Source organism: Portunus trituberculatus, chromosome 33 (assembly GCF_017591435.1).
Source record: "Portunus trituberculatus isolate SZX2019 chromosome 33, ASM1759143v1, whole genome shotgun sequence".
Classification (NCBI taxonomy): Eukaryota; Metazoa; Arthropoda; class Malacostraca; order Decapoda; family Portunidae; genus Portunus; species Portunus trituberculatus.
The window spans coordinates 4373553-4388552 of NC_059287.1; the positions used below are offsets into that span (position 1 = coordinate 4373553).

Below are 15000 nucleotides of genomic sequence, written 5' to 3' on the forward strand. Positions count from 1 at the left end.
CTGTCATCCTCATGTACACACTCCTCTAAGCCTCTTGTAAAGCTCTCTGTTTCTAAGACGGGCTTGGTAAACTGATAAAAGATAGTAGGTAACTCTTCTGTTCTTCCTTGTTTATATACAGTACACTCGTATGAAGAATGTTTAAAAATATATACAAGAAATCAGGAAGCTCGCTCTCTTAATCCTCTGCCTGTCACTTGCTATACCTTCCTATAATTACTAATAACTCTGGGACACTCTTCTGGTCTTCCGTCTTTATATACAGTACACTCGTATGAAGAAAGTTCAAAAACATACATACAAGAAATCAGGAAACTCGCTCTCTTAACTCTCTGAATGTTACTTGTCACACCATTCCATAACTACTAATCACTCTGGGACACCTTGATCTATTCTACAGCCACATCCACTCTGTAAACTGGGTGGAAATTGCAAAACCTATTATTTTTCACCCGTATCTTCCTTGCTTGTGAAGATTTCGCACATTGCATATGGTGGTCATAAATATCTGTTATCACAGTGAATGGGTTTAAACGACACCTGCCGAGACGATAATTACTCCCAGTGAGGTCTAATAGCAGTGGCTCAGGGAGTGCTGTGAGCTTATCATTAAGCCAGCTGTGACCTCACTGAACGTTTCTCTTTATGTCTCACAACACAAGAGCACAGTCACAGCCTGCCCTCTAAAGACAACTCTCTTCCTTCACACAAAACTACATGCATCTAACTACACATACATTCTCCACTAACTATCTAAAATTGAAAAAAAAGAGACTCCTATATCATCTATGGCGTTCCCTTCTAACTACATCATCTTGTTTGTGAACCGGCACCTCAGTGAGCCTTTTTTTTTTTTATCACAATTTTTGTTGCCTCTGGCCGGTACGTAAAAAAAATAAATAAATAAACTTTCTTTCTTATTGCATCTGACGCCTCCCAGTTCGCGACATCATCATGTGGGAGTGTAAAGGAACAGCCCACCTGTATGTACACGTTGTCAATGTTTCACTATTATACTAATGTTGTGTACAGTCTCGTGGGAAAAAATATTATCAGCTTTGGTCAACACGTCCACGTATCAACTCTGCCTCACCTACTCACTCGGCACTCACTGTAAACCACTTCAGCACCATGATGTGTATTCATAATTATTCTCGTTACTATTTAATGATTTTATCCAACTTCAAAGACTTATGTGAAAACTGAAACAGTGAAGATTCTGGCCATTAATCTTCTGACCTACACAGACCCTTCCTAATGTAGATAAAAGCGTCTAATCATACACACAAACTGAAGATAGAAATGCGTCCTAGTACTGAAGAGGTTAATGGCGGTGGTGGTGGTGGTGGTGGTGGTGGTGGTGATGATGAGGATAACACTACTGAATTTATCATTTCATTATTTATTTTTTCACTATTTTTTTCAACACTCTACGTACGTTTACTATATTTCTAATATTTTTCAGAGGTTTTCCAACATTTTTACTCATTTAACTTTTTTTTTTCTCATTTCACTTATGTCAAAATATTTTCACATCGAAACTCGTGAAACTGAGAAAGCGGTTTTAATTTCATATTTATAAATTCCCCCCCCAAAAAAAAAAAATAAATAAAGTGGTGAATAGAAAATAAATAAAAACACAACTCACTCACAAACTTCACACATTTCACGCACGCATTCTCCATTTTCACTTTTAACACACACAAATTTTTAAAGGTGCATTTTACGTGATACCTGAACAGCATTTCTCAACATCAATACAAAACTAATACAAAAACAGACACTAAATGCAATAAAATCAAACAATTTCATTACACACACTTCCTCTACAATTTTATATTTTTTTCACGTGGAAATTTTCAGCTATTTTAATTTCCACAGATTTTAATTAAACTGTGTAAAGAAAAGGTGCAGTGTGGCCTCAGCTTACGCCCTTGGCTATCTTTTTTAGGTGGTCAGGGACAGGGAAGTGACCTCAATCTAGGCTGTGGGCAAAAATAAACACTGTTATGCACCGAAAAAAAGGAGAGAGCGAGAGCAAGAGCGAGAGCGAGAGAGAGAGAGAGAGAGAGAGAGAGAGAGAGAGAGAGAGAGAGAGAGAGAGAGAGAGAGAGGAGGCAGGAGAGAGAAAAAGGTTTAGATGGAAAGGAAGAAGAGAGATAAAAGAGGAAGAGAGGTGAGAGAAAAGAGAAAAATGATGACTGGACATGGAAAAGAGAAAGAAAGGACAGACAGAGGAGAAAGAGAGAAAAAAAAAAGAGAAACAAAGAGGATTAGATACAGAGGAAAAGGAGGTGACATGGAAAAAGAAGGGGAAAGGTGAGAGGGGAGACAGACAAAATGGAGACTAGAAACACACAAAAAAAGAGAAAGAGAACAGAGAGAAAGGGAAAAAGATAGAGAGAATGATAAAGACAGAGAAAGAGAAACAGAGGAAGGAAGAAGAGGTGTAATGGAAAGGGAGAAAAAGAAAGAGAGAAAAGAGAAATATGATGACTGGACATGGAAAAGAAAAACAGAAGAGAGAGAGAGAGAGAGAGAGAGAGAGAGAGAGAGAGAGAGAGAGAGAGAGAGAGAGAGAGAGAGAGAGAGAGAGAGAGAGAGAGAGAGAGAGAGAGAGAGAGAGAGAGAGAGAGGAAAATTGTGAAAGAAGAAAAGAGGAAATGAGAGAGAAGAGGAGAAAGAGAGAGTGAAAGAGGATTGGACGTCAAGGAAGAGGAGGAGGAATGAAAAGAAGGAAAAATGATGGGAGAGAGAGAGAGAGAGAGAGAGAGAGAGAGAGAGAGAGAGAGAGAGAGAGAGAGAAGAGTTGGAGGGTGAGAAGGAAAAAAATTAAAGAGAGAGAGAGAGACGAGGGAGTGATAAAAAGGAAGAATTATGAGAAAAGGAAATAGGAAAACGAAGAAAAGAGAGGAGATTTTTGAAAGGGCTAAGGGAGATGGAAATGAGAGGAAAAGGGGAAGGGAGAGAGTGAGAGTGAAGGAGGGAGTGAAGAAGGATAGGAAAAAAAAATGAGAATATATGGAGAGGTGAGAAAAAATAAAGAAATGGGGGAAAGAGTTAATTAGAATGAGGGAATGGGAGGGGGAGGAGAGAATGGAGAAGAGAAAAGAGAAAGGAAGAGAGAAGAGATAAATGGGAAAAGAAAAGAAAAATGGAATTGGAGAGAAGAGAAAGAAGGAAAGAGAAGATAACTGTGAAGAAGAGAATAGAAGAGAGAGGAAATACTAAATGAAAATAAGAAAGGGAGTAAGGATAGAATAGAAGGAAAAGGAGAAGAAGAAAAAAGAGGAAAACATAGATAGGGAGGAGAAGAAGGAAAAGTAGAAAGGAAAGGAAAAGAAAATTGTGGAGGAAAGTAAAAATGAGAAAGAGAAGAGGAAGCAAAAAAAAAAGATCGCTAAACTTATTATACACTTTTCCAATTTTCTTTATGAGAGCTCTATGTGACGACCGCTCTCTCTCTCTCTCTCTCTCTCTCTCTCTCTCTCTCTCTCTCTCTCTCTCTGGCCGAGTCCTGTTCCACCCACCATAGACTCTTTCAGATATATTTCCTCTCTAATCCTCTTAACTCTGATCTCACAAAGGTTTACTGAGGTTTCACAGACTTTCTTCATTTGCCTCCTCCTCCTCCTCCTCCTCCTCCTCCTCCTCCTCCTCCTCCTCCTCCTCCTCTTCTTCTTCCTTCACTTCCCCCTTCTCAACTCTGTACTTGAAAGAACGAGACTGAATGAAAAGTAACAAATGGCATTAAGTTTTCTGCGTGTGTGTTTCTTTCACGTGTAGTAATTAATATCTATCTGTTTTCTTACTTTTCTACTTACTTTCTCTCTCACTCTACTTACTGTTCCATCCTGAGTACTCTTTTTATCTTATCTACTTTTTTACCAATTATACAGCCCTACTTACTCCTACATCCTGATTACTTTTTTTTTTTTTTACTTATTTTTCATCTATCTTTTGTCTGCCTATCATACTTTCCCACTTACTTTTCCATCCTAATTACTTTTTTTTCTTATTTTTCATCTCTTTTTTTTTTTTTTGTCTGTTGATCATACTTTCCTACTTACTCTTCCACTTTGATTTCTTTCTTTTTTTTATTTCATCTACTTTTTTTTTTTTTTTAGTCTTTGTCTGCTAACCATATTTTCCCACTTACTTTTCCACCATCATTAATTACTTTTCATTATTCATTTCATCTATCATTTTTTGTCTGGTTGTCACACTTTCCTACTTTCGTGGCCTAGTTTCTTATACCTCCTGTCATTACTTACAATCTTACTTATTTAATTGACTATCTTATCTATCTACCTACTTATCTGTTTACATGCTTAACGAACCTATTTTTTTTCTATTTATTTATGTATCTGTCTGTCTATTTGTGTGCTTTAGTTGTCATATTAAAGTACCTATCAATATATCTACTTTATTTAATTTACTACCTTTTTTTTATCTGTCTCTCTTATTCATTTAGTTTGTCTCTATGTTTATTTGGGCATTATATTTTTTTGCTTTGTTTTATTGTTTTTATTTGTTTTACTGTTTACTCTTATTCATCTTATTATTTTTATTTTTATTTTCATCTATCCATCTTTCTTAATGCCTGTGTATTAATTTGGTTCGTCTGTATGTTTATTGGGCGATTTATTATTTATTTATTCTTTTCTATTTGTTTTATCTTTATTTTCTATTCTTTACTCTATTTACCTTATTTATTCACTGTTTCTTTACTTCTATATATCTGTTTTTTTCTTAATGTCTGCCCATTTTTTTTTAGTTTGTCTGTTTACGTGTCCATTTATTTGTCTATCTATTTTTTTTCGGTTTGTTTATCTTTATTTTCTATTGTTTACCTTTATTTATCTTATCTATTCACTGGTTTTTTTATTTACCTGTCTTTCTTAATGTTTGTATATCAATTTAGTTTGTCTGTATGTTTTTTCGTCGATTTATTTGTCTATTTTTTTCGTTTTTTTTTCTTCTTTATATTCTATTTGTGGTATGGGAAATGTACGCAGGGAGTCCTTATAGTTTGATTATTTTCTGATGTTCGTTCTTTCATTATTGAGCGATCTGAACTGTTCAATAATACTGTTTCTCGATACCATTATTCCTCTATCTCGTTCTGTATTCCGTAGCTTCTCAATTTGTACCGAAAAAGTTGTATTGGTCACTGTTCCATAAGGAGTTTAATTCACTCCAGCCAGTCTACTGTACATACGTGTAACTCTGGTTTAACACCCTCAATACTAGAACACATTTTCATCTTGAGATTTGTGTACGAATAGACCATTTTATTTACATTAAGAAGGGTCTATGGAGGTCAGAAGATTAATGGCCACAGTCTTCAATATTCTAATCACCCCACATTTTATTCTTTTTTCATATATATAAGAGGTAACACCGGCCAAGGGCAAAAAAAAAAAAAAAAAAAAAGTTGTAAAAATGACCCACTGAGGTGCCGGTCCTTATAGAAGTTATATAGAAATACACTCGCAAGGGGACTCTGAGCTAGGTAAAGGAGTTTTTTTTTTTCTCTTTAATTCCATATTTTGCATGAAGAATGTATGTGTAGGTAGATGCATGTAGTTTCGTGTGAAGGTAGAGAGTTGTCTTTGTAAAGCTTATATAATCATCAAATAGTAACCAGAGTGAATATGGAAAGGGATTTAATGCTAAGTAAATATTTGTGATAAGGTTGTGTTTTCTACTCCAGAATTCATCACATTATTCTTTACTTTTAATCTAATATTGTTTTGTTTTGTTTTGAATTATTGGTTGATTTTCATTTCCTTATTTATTCCTTTCATTCATCATTCTATTTTTTTTCTTATAATTTTCTTTCTTATTCTATTTATCAATTTTCATCTACTAATTTCTCCGGTTTATTTATTCATTTAGTTTGTTAATTAGCAAGTTATTTATTTTGGTTATTTATTCTCCTTTACTTCATTCACTATTTCTGTTCCATATCTAACTTATACTTTTATTTATTTTTTTCAAACAAGAAAGTTCCCGTGACGCAACACAGAGCAAATTCATGACCGCTGAGGTGTGAAGGCCGTGGTGCTCTCTCTCTCTCTCTCTCTCTCTGATAACTTTTGATACACCGGGATTTGTCTTTTACTAACAGCTTTGGTAGAACAGTATTTATATTTTTCCTTCTAAGTCTTGGCAGAATATCACTTTTTTATACTGGAAGCGCATATGAGATTTCTCTGATACCGGAGTAAAATGGTACAAACAGTGATGAAGTTCCAATTTGAGTCTATTTGAGGACGAAAAGGATGTAGTTTTTAATTCATTTACTCATTTTTTTGTTCCATAGATGGCGTTGCCCTGACACGACTAAGTAAATATTCACATTCTTAATCCTTCACATTTGACTGGCTGTACTCAGAGTTATTGGTGTTTTCAAGTGCATTTTTATATGTTTCAAGTGTGTTCAAGTGTGTTCAAGAGTTTTCAGGTGTTTTCAATGGTTTTCAAGTGTGTTCGAGTGTTTTTCAAGTGTTTTCAAGTGTGTTCAAGTGTTTTTTAAGAGTTTTCAAGTGTTTTCTAAGTATTTTCAAATGTTTTCAGGTGTTTTCGAGTGTTTTCAAGTGTTCAAGTGTTTTCAAGTGTGTTCAAGTGTGTTCAAGTGTTTTCAAGTGTTTTCGAGTGTTTTCAGATGTTTTCAATTGTGTTCAAGTGTTTTCTAAGAGCTTTCAAGTGTGTTCAAGTGTTTTCTAAGTGTTTTCAAATATTTTCAAGTATTTTCAAGTGTTTCCAAGTGTTTCAAGTGTTTCAAGTGTGTTCAAGTGTTTTCAAGTGTTTTCAAGTGTTTTCAAGTGTTTCAAAGTGTTTTCAAATGTTTTAAGTATTTTCCAGGTGTTTTCAAATGTTTTAAGTGTTTTCGTGATTCCAGCGGTAGCTTTACACGAATTCTCCCCAATGAGAGACAAAAGGACGTGAAAACACCACTTATTATCTCTGTGGCTTTTGAAAATAGTATAAATCTATCCAAAGTGACTAAAAATAAAGAATAAGAAACGCGCTACCTCTCCTGATCAAAAAATCTTTTAAGCCTGGATTCTGACGCTCAATCTTCAGAGAGAGAGAGAGAGAGAGAGAGAGAGAGAGAGAGAGAGAGAGAGAGTGTGTGTGTGTGTGTGTGTTAGGGGCACCATTTTCTACTAAACCCCTAAAATAAAAAAAATAAAAATAAAAAAAATCACGAACCAAAAAAAGTTATCGCTAGGGAAAAAACAAAAATACAGACGTTCTTCGAGTTTACACGTCAAAATATTTAAGTAGCTTATATTTCCGTTCAGTTTCACATGTTATCGTTCATTGGAAGATACAGAAGAGAAGTTAGGTGTTCGGTTAGGTGTGTGTGTGTGTGTGTGTGTGTGTGTGTGTGTGTGTGTGTGTGTGTGTGTGTGTGTGTGTGTGTGTGTGTGTTGTAAAAGGTTATTGGTATGGCTGTGTATGACGGTTTTATGTGTGGAGAGAGAGAGAGAGAGAGAGAGAGAGAGAGAGAGAGAGAGAGAGAGAGAGAGAGAGAGAGAGAGAGAGAGAGAATCAGAGAATTATGAATAAAAATAAACATGGAAATGAATGACAGAAAAGAAATGAAAGAAAAGCAAAAGTGAAGATAAATTTAAGAGATCAAAAGAAAAGCAAAACAGAATATTGAAAAAAAAAAAATCAGTGGAACCATGCGTGCTTTGGGATCCTAGAGGTCTCCAAGCGCACGGGTTCGAATCCTGTCCACGGTCTGAGTGCAGGTTGGGCTTCCTCACTCGGGGCAACGGTTTCCTAGCGGGTGGGCTTTAAGATAGGAGGTACCACAAAAAGTATCCCCTTTAGCCCAGAAATTCCCGTGAAAAGCCCACATGGTACAGAAAAAAAAAGAGAACGAGAAATGAAGAGTAAGTGGAAAAAAAAAATAAATAAATGGAGTTTTAATAATATCGGAAACCTAAATGCAACAAGAAATTAAGGAAAAAAAAGAAAAGGATGGTGTCTAAAAAGATGAAAAACTTGAATTACAAACAAAATCAAGAGGAAACAAACAAAAAACAATAATATCCAATAAAAATACAAGAGGAAAACCAGAATTGCATACTGAACATTCAAGAAGAGATCAAGAGAAACCCAAAAGAAGATTAAACATGCAAAATTCACATAAAAAAGAGAAAATGTATAAAACAAACACCCATAAAAGATTCAAGAGGAAATGAAGAGGAGCCCGAGACACAAAATCAACAAAACCTAACACAAAAAGAGAAAAAGACGAAAAAAAGAGACAAAAATTACTTACTGAGGATTCAAGAGGAAATTAAGAGGAAATCAAGAGTACTTACCTGTGGAAGAAAAGGAGTATAGCCACCGCCCAGAGCACCAGGACGAGAATCACCAAGAGGACCTCCTCCGCCCTTACTCTTCCTGACCCTGTCTCCGTCACAGTCTCTGAAAGTAAGAGGGAGAGAGTAAGAGGAGGAGAGAGGAGTAAGAGGAACAGAGAAGCAGTTTTATGAAGAGAGAGTAAAAGGAGAGAAAAGGAAGAGGAAGAGGAAGAGGGAAGCTGTTTACGAAAGGAGAGTAAGAGTAGAGATAGGGTAAATATAGAGAGGAATAAGAAAAGAGAGCCCGTTTATGAAGGGAGAGAGTAAGAGGAGGAGGGAAAAGTAAGAGGAAGAGGGAAACTATCTTATGAAGGGGAGAAAGGAAGAGGGTAAGAGGAAGAAGAAAGCTATTTATGAAAGAGAGAGAGAGAGAGAGAGAGAGAGAGAGAGAGAGAGAGAGAGAGAGAGAGAGAGAGAGAGAGAGAGAGAGAGAGAGAGAGAGAGAGAGAGAGAGAGAGGGGGAGCAAGAGGAAGAGAGAAACTGTCTAAAGAGCTGGGCAACAAAGAGGAACATTGTGGCAGAGAGTGTGAATATGTAAGAGATAAAAAACCAAGGAAAAAGAGGAAAAAGAGGAAGAGGAGAGGAGTGGTGGTGTTTAGGGAAATGGGAGAGAGAAAGGGGAGAGGGGAGAAAGGAGAAAAATATACCGGGAACGAGAGGGGACTGTGTGTAGAAGAGGGGATGGGGTGGGAGAGAGGAGGGAGAGGAGAGGAGAGGGGAGGGAGAGGGAGGGAGGAAAGAGTTAAGAGGACAAGGGGAGAGAGAAAAAAAGTTTGATGTGAGTGTGCGACAAGTGTGTGTGTGTGTGTGTGTGTGTGTGTGTGTGTGTGTGTGTGTGTGTGTGTGTGTGTGTGTGTGTGTGTGTGTGTGTGTGTGTGTGTGTGTGTGTGTATGTAGACCGTTAATATTAATCACTTCACATTATAAGAATATGAAAGAACTACTCTCTCTCTCTCTCTCTCTCTCTCTCTCTCTCTCTCTCTCTCTCTCTCTCTCTCTCTCTCTCACCTACGATCTGGAAGAAGATGGCTGACGTGTTTGCCATTGCGTCTGTTGTCAGCTTCACCTCATACGTAGTGAAGGGCTCCACACCCTCCTCCAGCGTCACTCCCCTGCTGCTGCCCCCGACACGCCCCAACATGAACCTGCGGAAGGGAGGCACAAAGAAGGTTAATTGAGGTTTGAATACAGATTAGTAAGTCTGATACAAAAATTTTTACTTCACTCTCAGCAGTTGAGAGTGAAATTAGTTGAATTGGTATGATCTTTTTATATTATTCGTATTTAAAAGGCAAGTTTCTGATTTAGCTAAATTATTAGGGAAAGTGGAGACTTTTTTTTTTTTTTTTTTTACGGTAGGGCCTGTAGGCCTGTAGGCACACTTGAGGAGTGTATGGGAAGCCCTGTTCAGCTTCCGCCCATTAGTGGCGCAGGCAATTTTATTTATAGTGGTACCCATATTAGGGCCCATATCACCACCCAAGCTCATCTTAAGTGTAACCACCTAGAACCTGGGTATCATGGTGACATGTAGGTAACTTTAAACCACTCGACAAATGGCAAAGTGTTTTAGGCTGTACGTGGTGGGATTCGAACCTACGCGTGGACATCTGCCCGATCCCACGCTCACCACCTTATCCACTACGCCACCGCCTCCCTGTTTAGAAAGGAAGTTATTAAGTTAAAATTTCTAAGGAGTGATCTCGAATTTCTATGAAGTAGAGGCGGTAGCATAGTGGATAAGGTGGTGAGCGTGGGCGGGACCAAAGGTGATCGGAGCTCTGCTGGGAGACGTCCACGCGTAGGTTCGAATCCCATCACGTACAGCCTTAAAACACTTTGCCATTTGTCGAGTGGTTTAAAGTTACCTACATATCACCATGATACCCAGGTTCTAGTGGTTACACTCAAGATGAGCTTGGGCGGTGATATGGGCCCTAATATGGGTACCACTATAAATAAAATTGCCTGTGCCACTAATCGGCGGAAGCTGAACAGCGCTTCCCATACAATATTCAAGTGCCTACAGGCGCTATAGGCCTTACCGTAAAAAAAAAAAAAAAATTTAAACAGAAACAGGTAGGTGTCAGTGGGTGTTTAGGTAAATGGGAAAGAAATGAAGGAGCAGGTAGGACACAGGAAAGGTTGATTGATATGAGGCTGATATAAAAAAAAATCTTACTTCACCCTGAGTACTTTAGAGTGAAACGAGTTGAATTGGTATGATTTTTCGTTGTTATCTGAGAGCCATGTTTTCGATATAGCTAGAATATTAGGGAGAGTGAGTAAACAGTTTAGAAGAGGAAGTTATTTAGTCGAGGTTTCTAGGCAATGACCTCGCATTCAGATGTAGATTTAAGACAGAAAGAGGCAAGTGTCAGCGAGTGTTTAGGTAAATGGGAGAGAAATGAGGAAGCAGGTAGGATACAGGAAAGGTACAGGTTTGAATACAGATTGATATGTCTGCTACAAAAATTCCTACTTCCCCCTGAGTACTTTAGAGTGAAACGGATTGAACTGATATGAATTTCAATTGTCATCTGAGAGCCGTGTGTCTGATATAGCTAGAATATTAGGGAAAGTAAAAAGGCAGTTATTGGATCAAGGACTATAAGCAATAACCTCGCATTTAGTTGTAGAAGATATAAGACAGAAAGAGGAAGAGGTCTCTGAGTGTTTAGGTAAATGGGAGAGAAATGAGAGAGCAGGTAAGACACAGGAAAGGCAAGACAGGACTGACTACAGATTGATACGACTTTGATACAAATATTTTTACTTTACCCTGAGTAAGTGAGAGCGAAAACCGTTGAATTGATGTTTTTGTTATCATCTAAGAGCCAAGTTTCTGATATAGCTAGAAAGTCAAGGACGCGTATAAAACTCTCTATTAAGTCAATGTTTCTAGGCAGTGATCTCACATTTAGATAAAAGTAGATTCAAAACAGAATGAAGAGAAGAACTGCAGGTGTTAAGGCAAATAGGAGAGAAACGAGGGAGTGTGACAGGAAACAGATGAGCAGGTAAAACATAAAAGTAAAGGAGAAATCACGAAAAAAAGGAACATGAAAGAAAATCTAGAGTCAACTTTATCTTCTACAGGTGAAAGGATGCACAGGTGAACAGGTAAGACACGTGGTAAGTAAAGAAGAGCTATCAGAGAGCGAGAGAGAGAGAGAGAGAGAGAGAGAGAGAGAGAGAGAGAGAGAGAGAGAGAGAGAGAGAGACTTAACATAACTGAATCTTCTATAGCAAACTACATAATAATTTCCGAAGTCCATCTCTTCATTATTCCTTCTATTCATATACAAGGAAAAGAATAAAAGAAAAGAGAAAGAAAACTGAGATGTGTAAGAAAGAAGGCATAAAGGAAAGAGAAATTAAATGAAAGAGAAAAGGATAAGCAGAGGGAAGGAACGAGAGTGGATGAGGAAGATATGTTAATTAGATAAGCAAATGAAGGAATAGAAGGAAGGGAAGAGTGAAGTTAAAGGATATAGATTACAAAGGAAGAAAAAAAGGATAAAAGGAGGAAAAAAACATACATGGAGAGATTAGGGAAGAGGAAGAGGAGGAGGAGGAGGAGGAGGAGGAGGAGGAGGAGGAGGAGGAGGAGGGAGGTACTGGAAACGGGAGATGAGATTAGGTATGGAAATATGAAAGCTTCTGTTGTTTTGGTTTACTCTCACTCTCTCTCTCTCTCTCTCTCTCTCTCTCTCTCTCTCTCTCTCATCCCTCCTCAAACATCTATGTAAATCCTAAACTGGCAAAATAAAAAATAGAATAAAAAAAAAGCAGCAGATTAAAAGAACGAGGAAAGTTTTAACAGGGAAACACGAAAGACAAGCATTATCCCCATTAAGACAGGGAAAGGTATAATGGGAAGGCAATTTGTGGTGGTACTATAGTCTGTCCACTCTAAAATGGCTCCTGAATAGAAAAAAAAAAAAACACATATTGTAGCTTAATGATAACGTAACTGATTTGATGTGAATAACACTTGTTTTCTGTTGACCAACGCATTTATTACAAGGAGACCTCACATTTTCCCACAAGATCTGACAACCACACACTCCCATACAGAATGACACCCAGGAGCCACTTTAGAGTACACAAGCTATATTGTTACGACACTCGATGGCTTATGAAGAAAGGAGAGGGAAGGGAAGGTATGACGAAGAGGCAAGAGTGTAGGTACAAGTGATGGATGATGATAGGCGATGGATGTATGTAGATGGATTTGCAGGGTGGAAGGGGAGGTGATGTTGATGTGTGTAGATGGATGTAGATGGATCGTGGTGGTTTATGGGGAATTATTGGTGCATGGTAGAGGTAGATAGCTGGTCTTGTTAGATAGATAGGTAGGTAAGTGGGCAGGCAGGTCGACATAAATAGATAGGTACAGAGATTGATAGATACATACATACATATGTAAGTAGGTAGGTATGTAGAGAGGTGGGTAAGTAGATAGATATATGGAATGATAAATAGACAGACAGACGGAAAGATACATACAAAGATAGATACGATAGACAGATAGATAAATGAAAAATGAATAGATACGTAAATAAATGAGTAGGTAGATAGATAGACATATAGATAGATAGATAAACAGATAGAAAAATAGATAGGTAGATTAATGAATAGATAGAAAGATAGGTAGATAAATAGATAGATAGATGGATAGATAGACAGATAGATAGAAAAATAGATTGGTAGAAATATAGATAGATAGATAGAAAGATAGATAGAATAGATAGATAGATAGATGGACTGACAGATAGATGAATAGACAAATAGATAGATAGATAAAAAGATGGATAGATACTTAGATAGATATAGATAGATAGATACATAATACATAGATAAACACCACCATCAGAAGACGCCTCTATGGTACAGTGGAACCATGCGTGCTTTGGGGTCCGAGGGGTCTACAAGCGCATGGGTTCGAATCCTGTCCACGGTCCGAGTGTAGGTTGGGCTTCCTCACTCGGGGCAACGGTTTCCTAGCGGGTGGGCTTTGAGATGGGAGGTACCACAAAAAGTATCTTCTTTAGCCCAGAAATTCCCGTGATAAGCCCACGTGGTATAAATACAAGAAAAAAAGTGAAGATATAAGTGACGAAAGAGAAAAAAATAGTGATAAGTTTCGGGTAATGTAAGTAAAGAGAGAAGAAGACGAGGAAAGCAAGACACAGGCATTGAGGAAGGACGCGTGAGGAAGGTGCCGAAACAAGGCAACGCACTGACTTAACCCATGGAAGGACCATTTTTTCCAACTTTTTCCTAGCTTTTCTTTACTTTTAATTTTTTCTTACTTTTTTTCACTGACCTCATGACAGAACCAATATTTCTTTGATCTTATTCATTTATTTATTGTTCACATATTTTATTTATTTATCTATTTATTTATTTACTTATTTATTCATTTACGAGTGTGTGTGTGTGTGTGTGTGTGTGTGTGTGTGTGTGTGTGTGTGTGTGTGTGTGTGTGTTCCTGGTCCTCTTTCTTCTCCCATAAAAAGAGTAAAATCAGCTCAAGAAATATAAGATTGACAGCACAAACACTTCTCTCTCTCTCTCTCTCTCTCTCTCTCTCTCTCTCTCTCTCTCTCTCTCTGACCCTTGACATTCACCTGAGCTCCCTGCGCGCGTCTCACACACTAAGCTCCGTCTCATGAGTCTCTGCTGGTCATGCATTACTCGCCAGGCACACCTTTCCTCTTTTCCTCAAGCCCAACTACGATTTTCCTCTTCTATTTCCCCTTCTTCTTTTTTCCACTTCTTTTCTTTTCCTCTTTTCTTTTCTCCTTTTTCTTTTCTTTATTCCTCTTATTTTCTTTATTTCCTCTTTTCATTTTCCCGCTTTCATTTTCTTTTCTCCTTTATTCTCTTATTTTTTTCTTTTTCCTCTTCTTTTCTTATTTCTCCTTTTCTTTTTCCCTTCCTTTCTTTTTCCCCTTTCTTCTTTTCTCTTTTCTTCCTTACTATATTTCCTTTCCTTTTTCCTCTTCTATTTTGTTTTCCCCTTCTTCTTTCTTTTCCCTTCTCTCTTTTCTTTCCCCTTCTTTCTTTTCTTTTCCTTCTTCTTTTATTTTATTCCTTCTTTCCTTTTTGTCCTTTGTTCTTTTCTGTTTCCCTCTTCTTTTCTTTTTCCTTTTCTTATTTTCTTTTCCTTCTTTTCTTTCTCCTTTCTGTTCTTTTTCCTTCTTCTTTATCTTTCTCTTAGCTTTTCCCTTTTATCTTTCTTCCCATTCTTTTTTTTCCTCTGTTTCCCTTCTTTTGTTTTTTCTTCGTTATTCTTTTACCCCTTTTATTCTTTTTCCTTTTCCCCTTCTTTTCTTTTCCCCTTCTTTTCTTTTTCTATCATTCTTTTCTTTTTTTTCTGAGTGATTTTTCGAACTGAGATTTTCACGACTTGTTTTTCAGGCTTTCAGATTAGTTCAAACTATATCGACTGTTCTTTTTCTTTTCTTTTTTCATATTTTCACTTCTTATTTTATTTTTCCGTATATTTTCTATTTTTTTCAGTTTTTCTAATTATTTTTCAGGTTTTTACGACAATTCTTCAGATTTTGGTGGGTTGATATGTGCTTTTTCTACAATTTC

The 15000-nt window shown here is 37.2% G+C and overlaps 1 protein-coding gene across 1 annotated transcript in view; it reads right to left on the reverse strand.

Annotated features, from left to right (window-relative positions):
* The window catches only part of LOC123512287, a 143041-nt gene that overhangs the window by 24343 nt on the left and 103698 nt on the right, over positions 1–15000 (reverse strand). The window contains exons 3-4 of the mRNA XM_045268611.1: positions 9400–9536; positions 8349–8454 (exon numbers count right to left, since the gene is read on the reverse strand). Of these exons, the coding sequence (XP_045124546.1) occupies positions 8349–8454; positions 9400–9536 (243 nt within the window). The remainder of the gene's footprint in view (positions 1–8348; positions 8455–9399; positions 9537–15000) is intronic.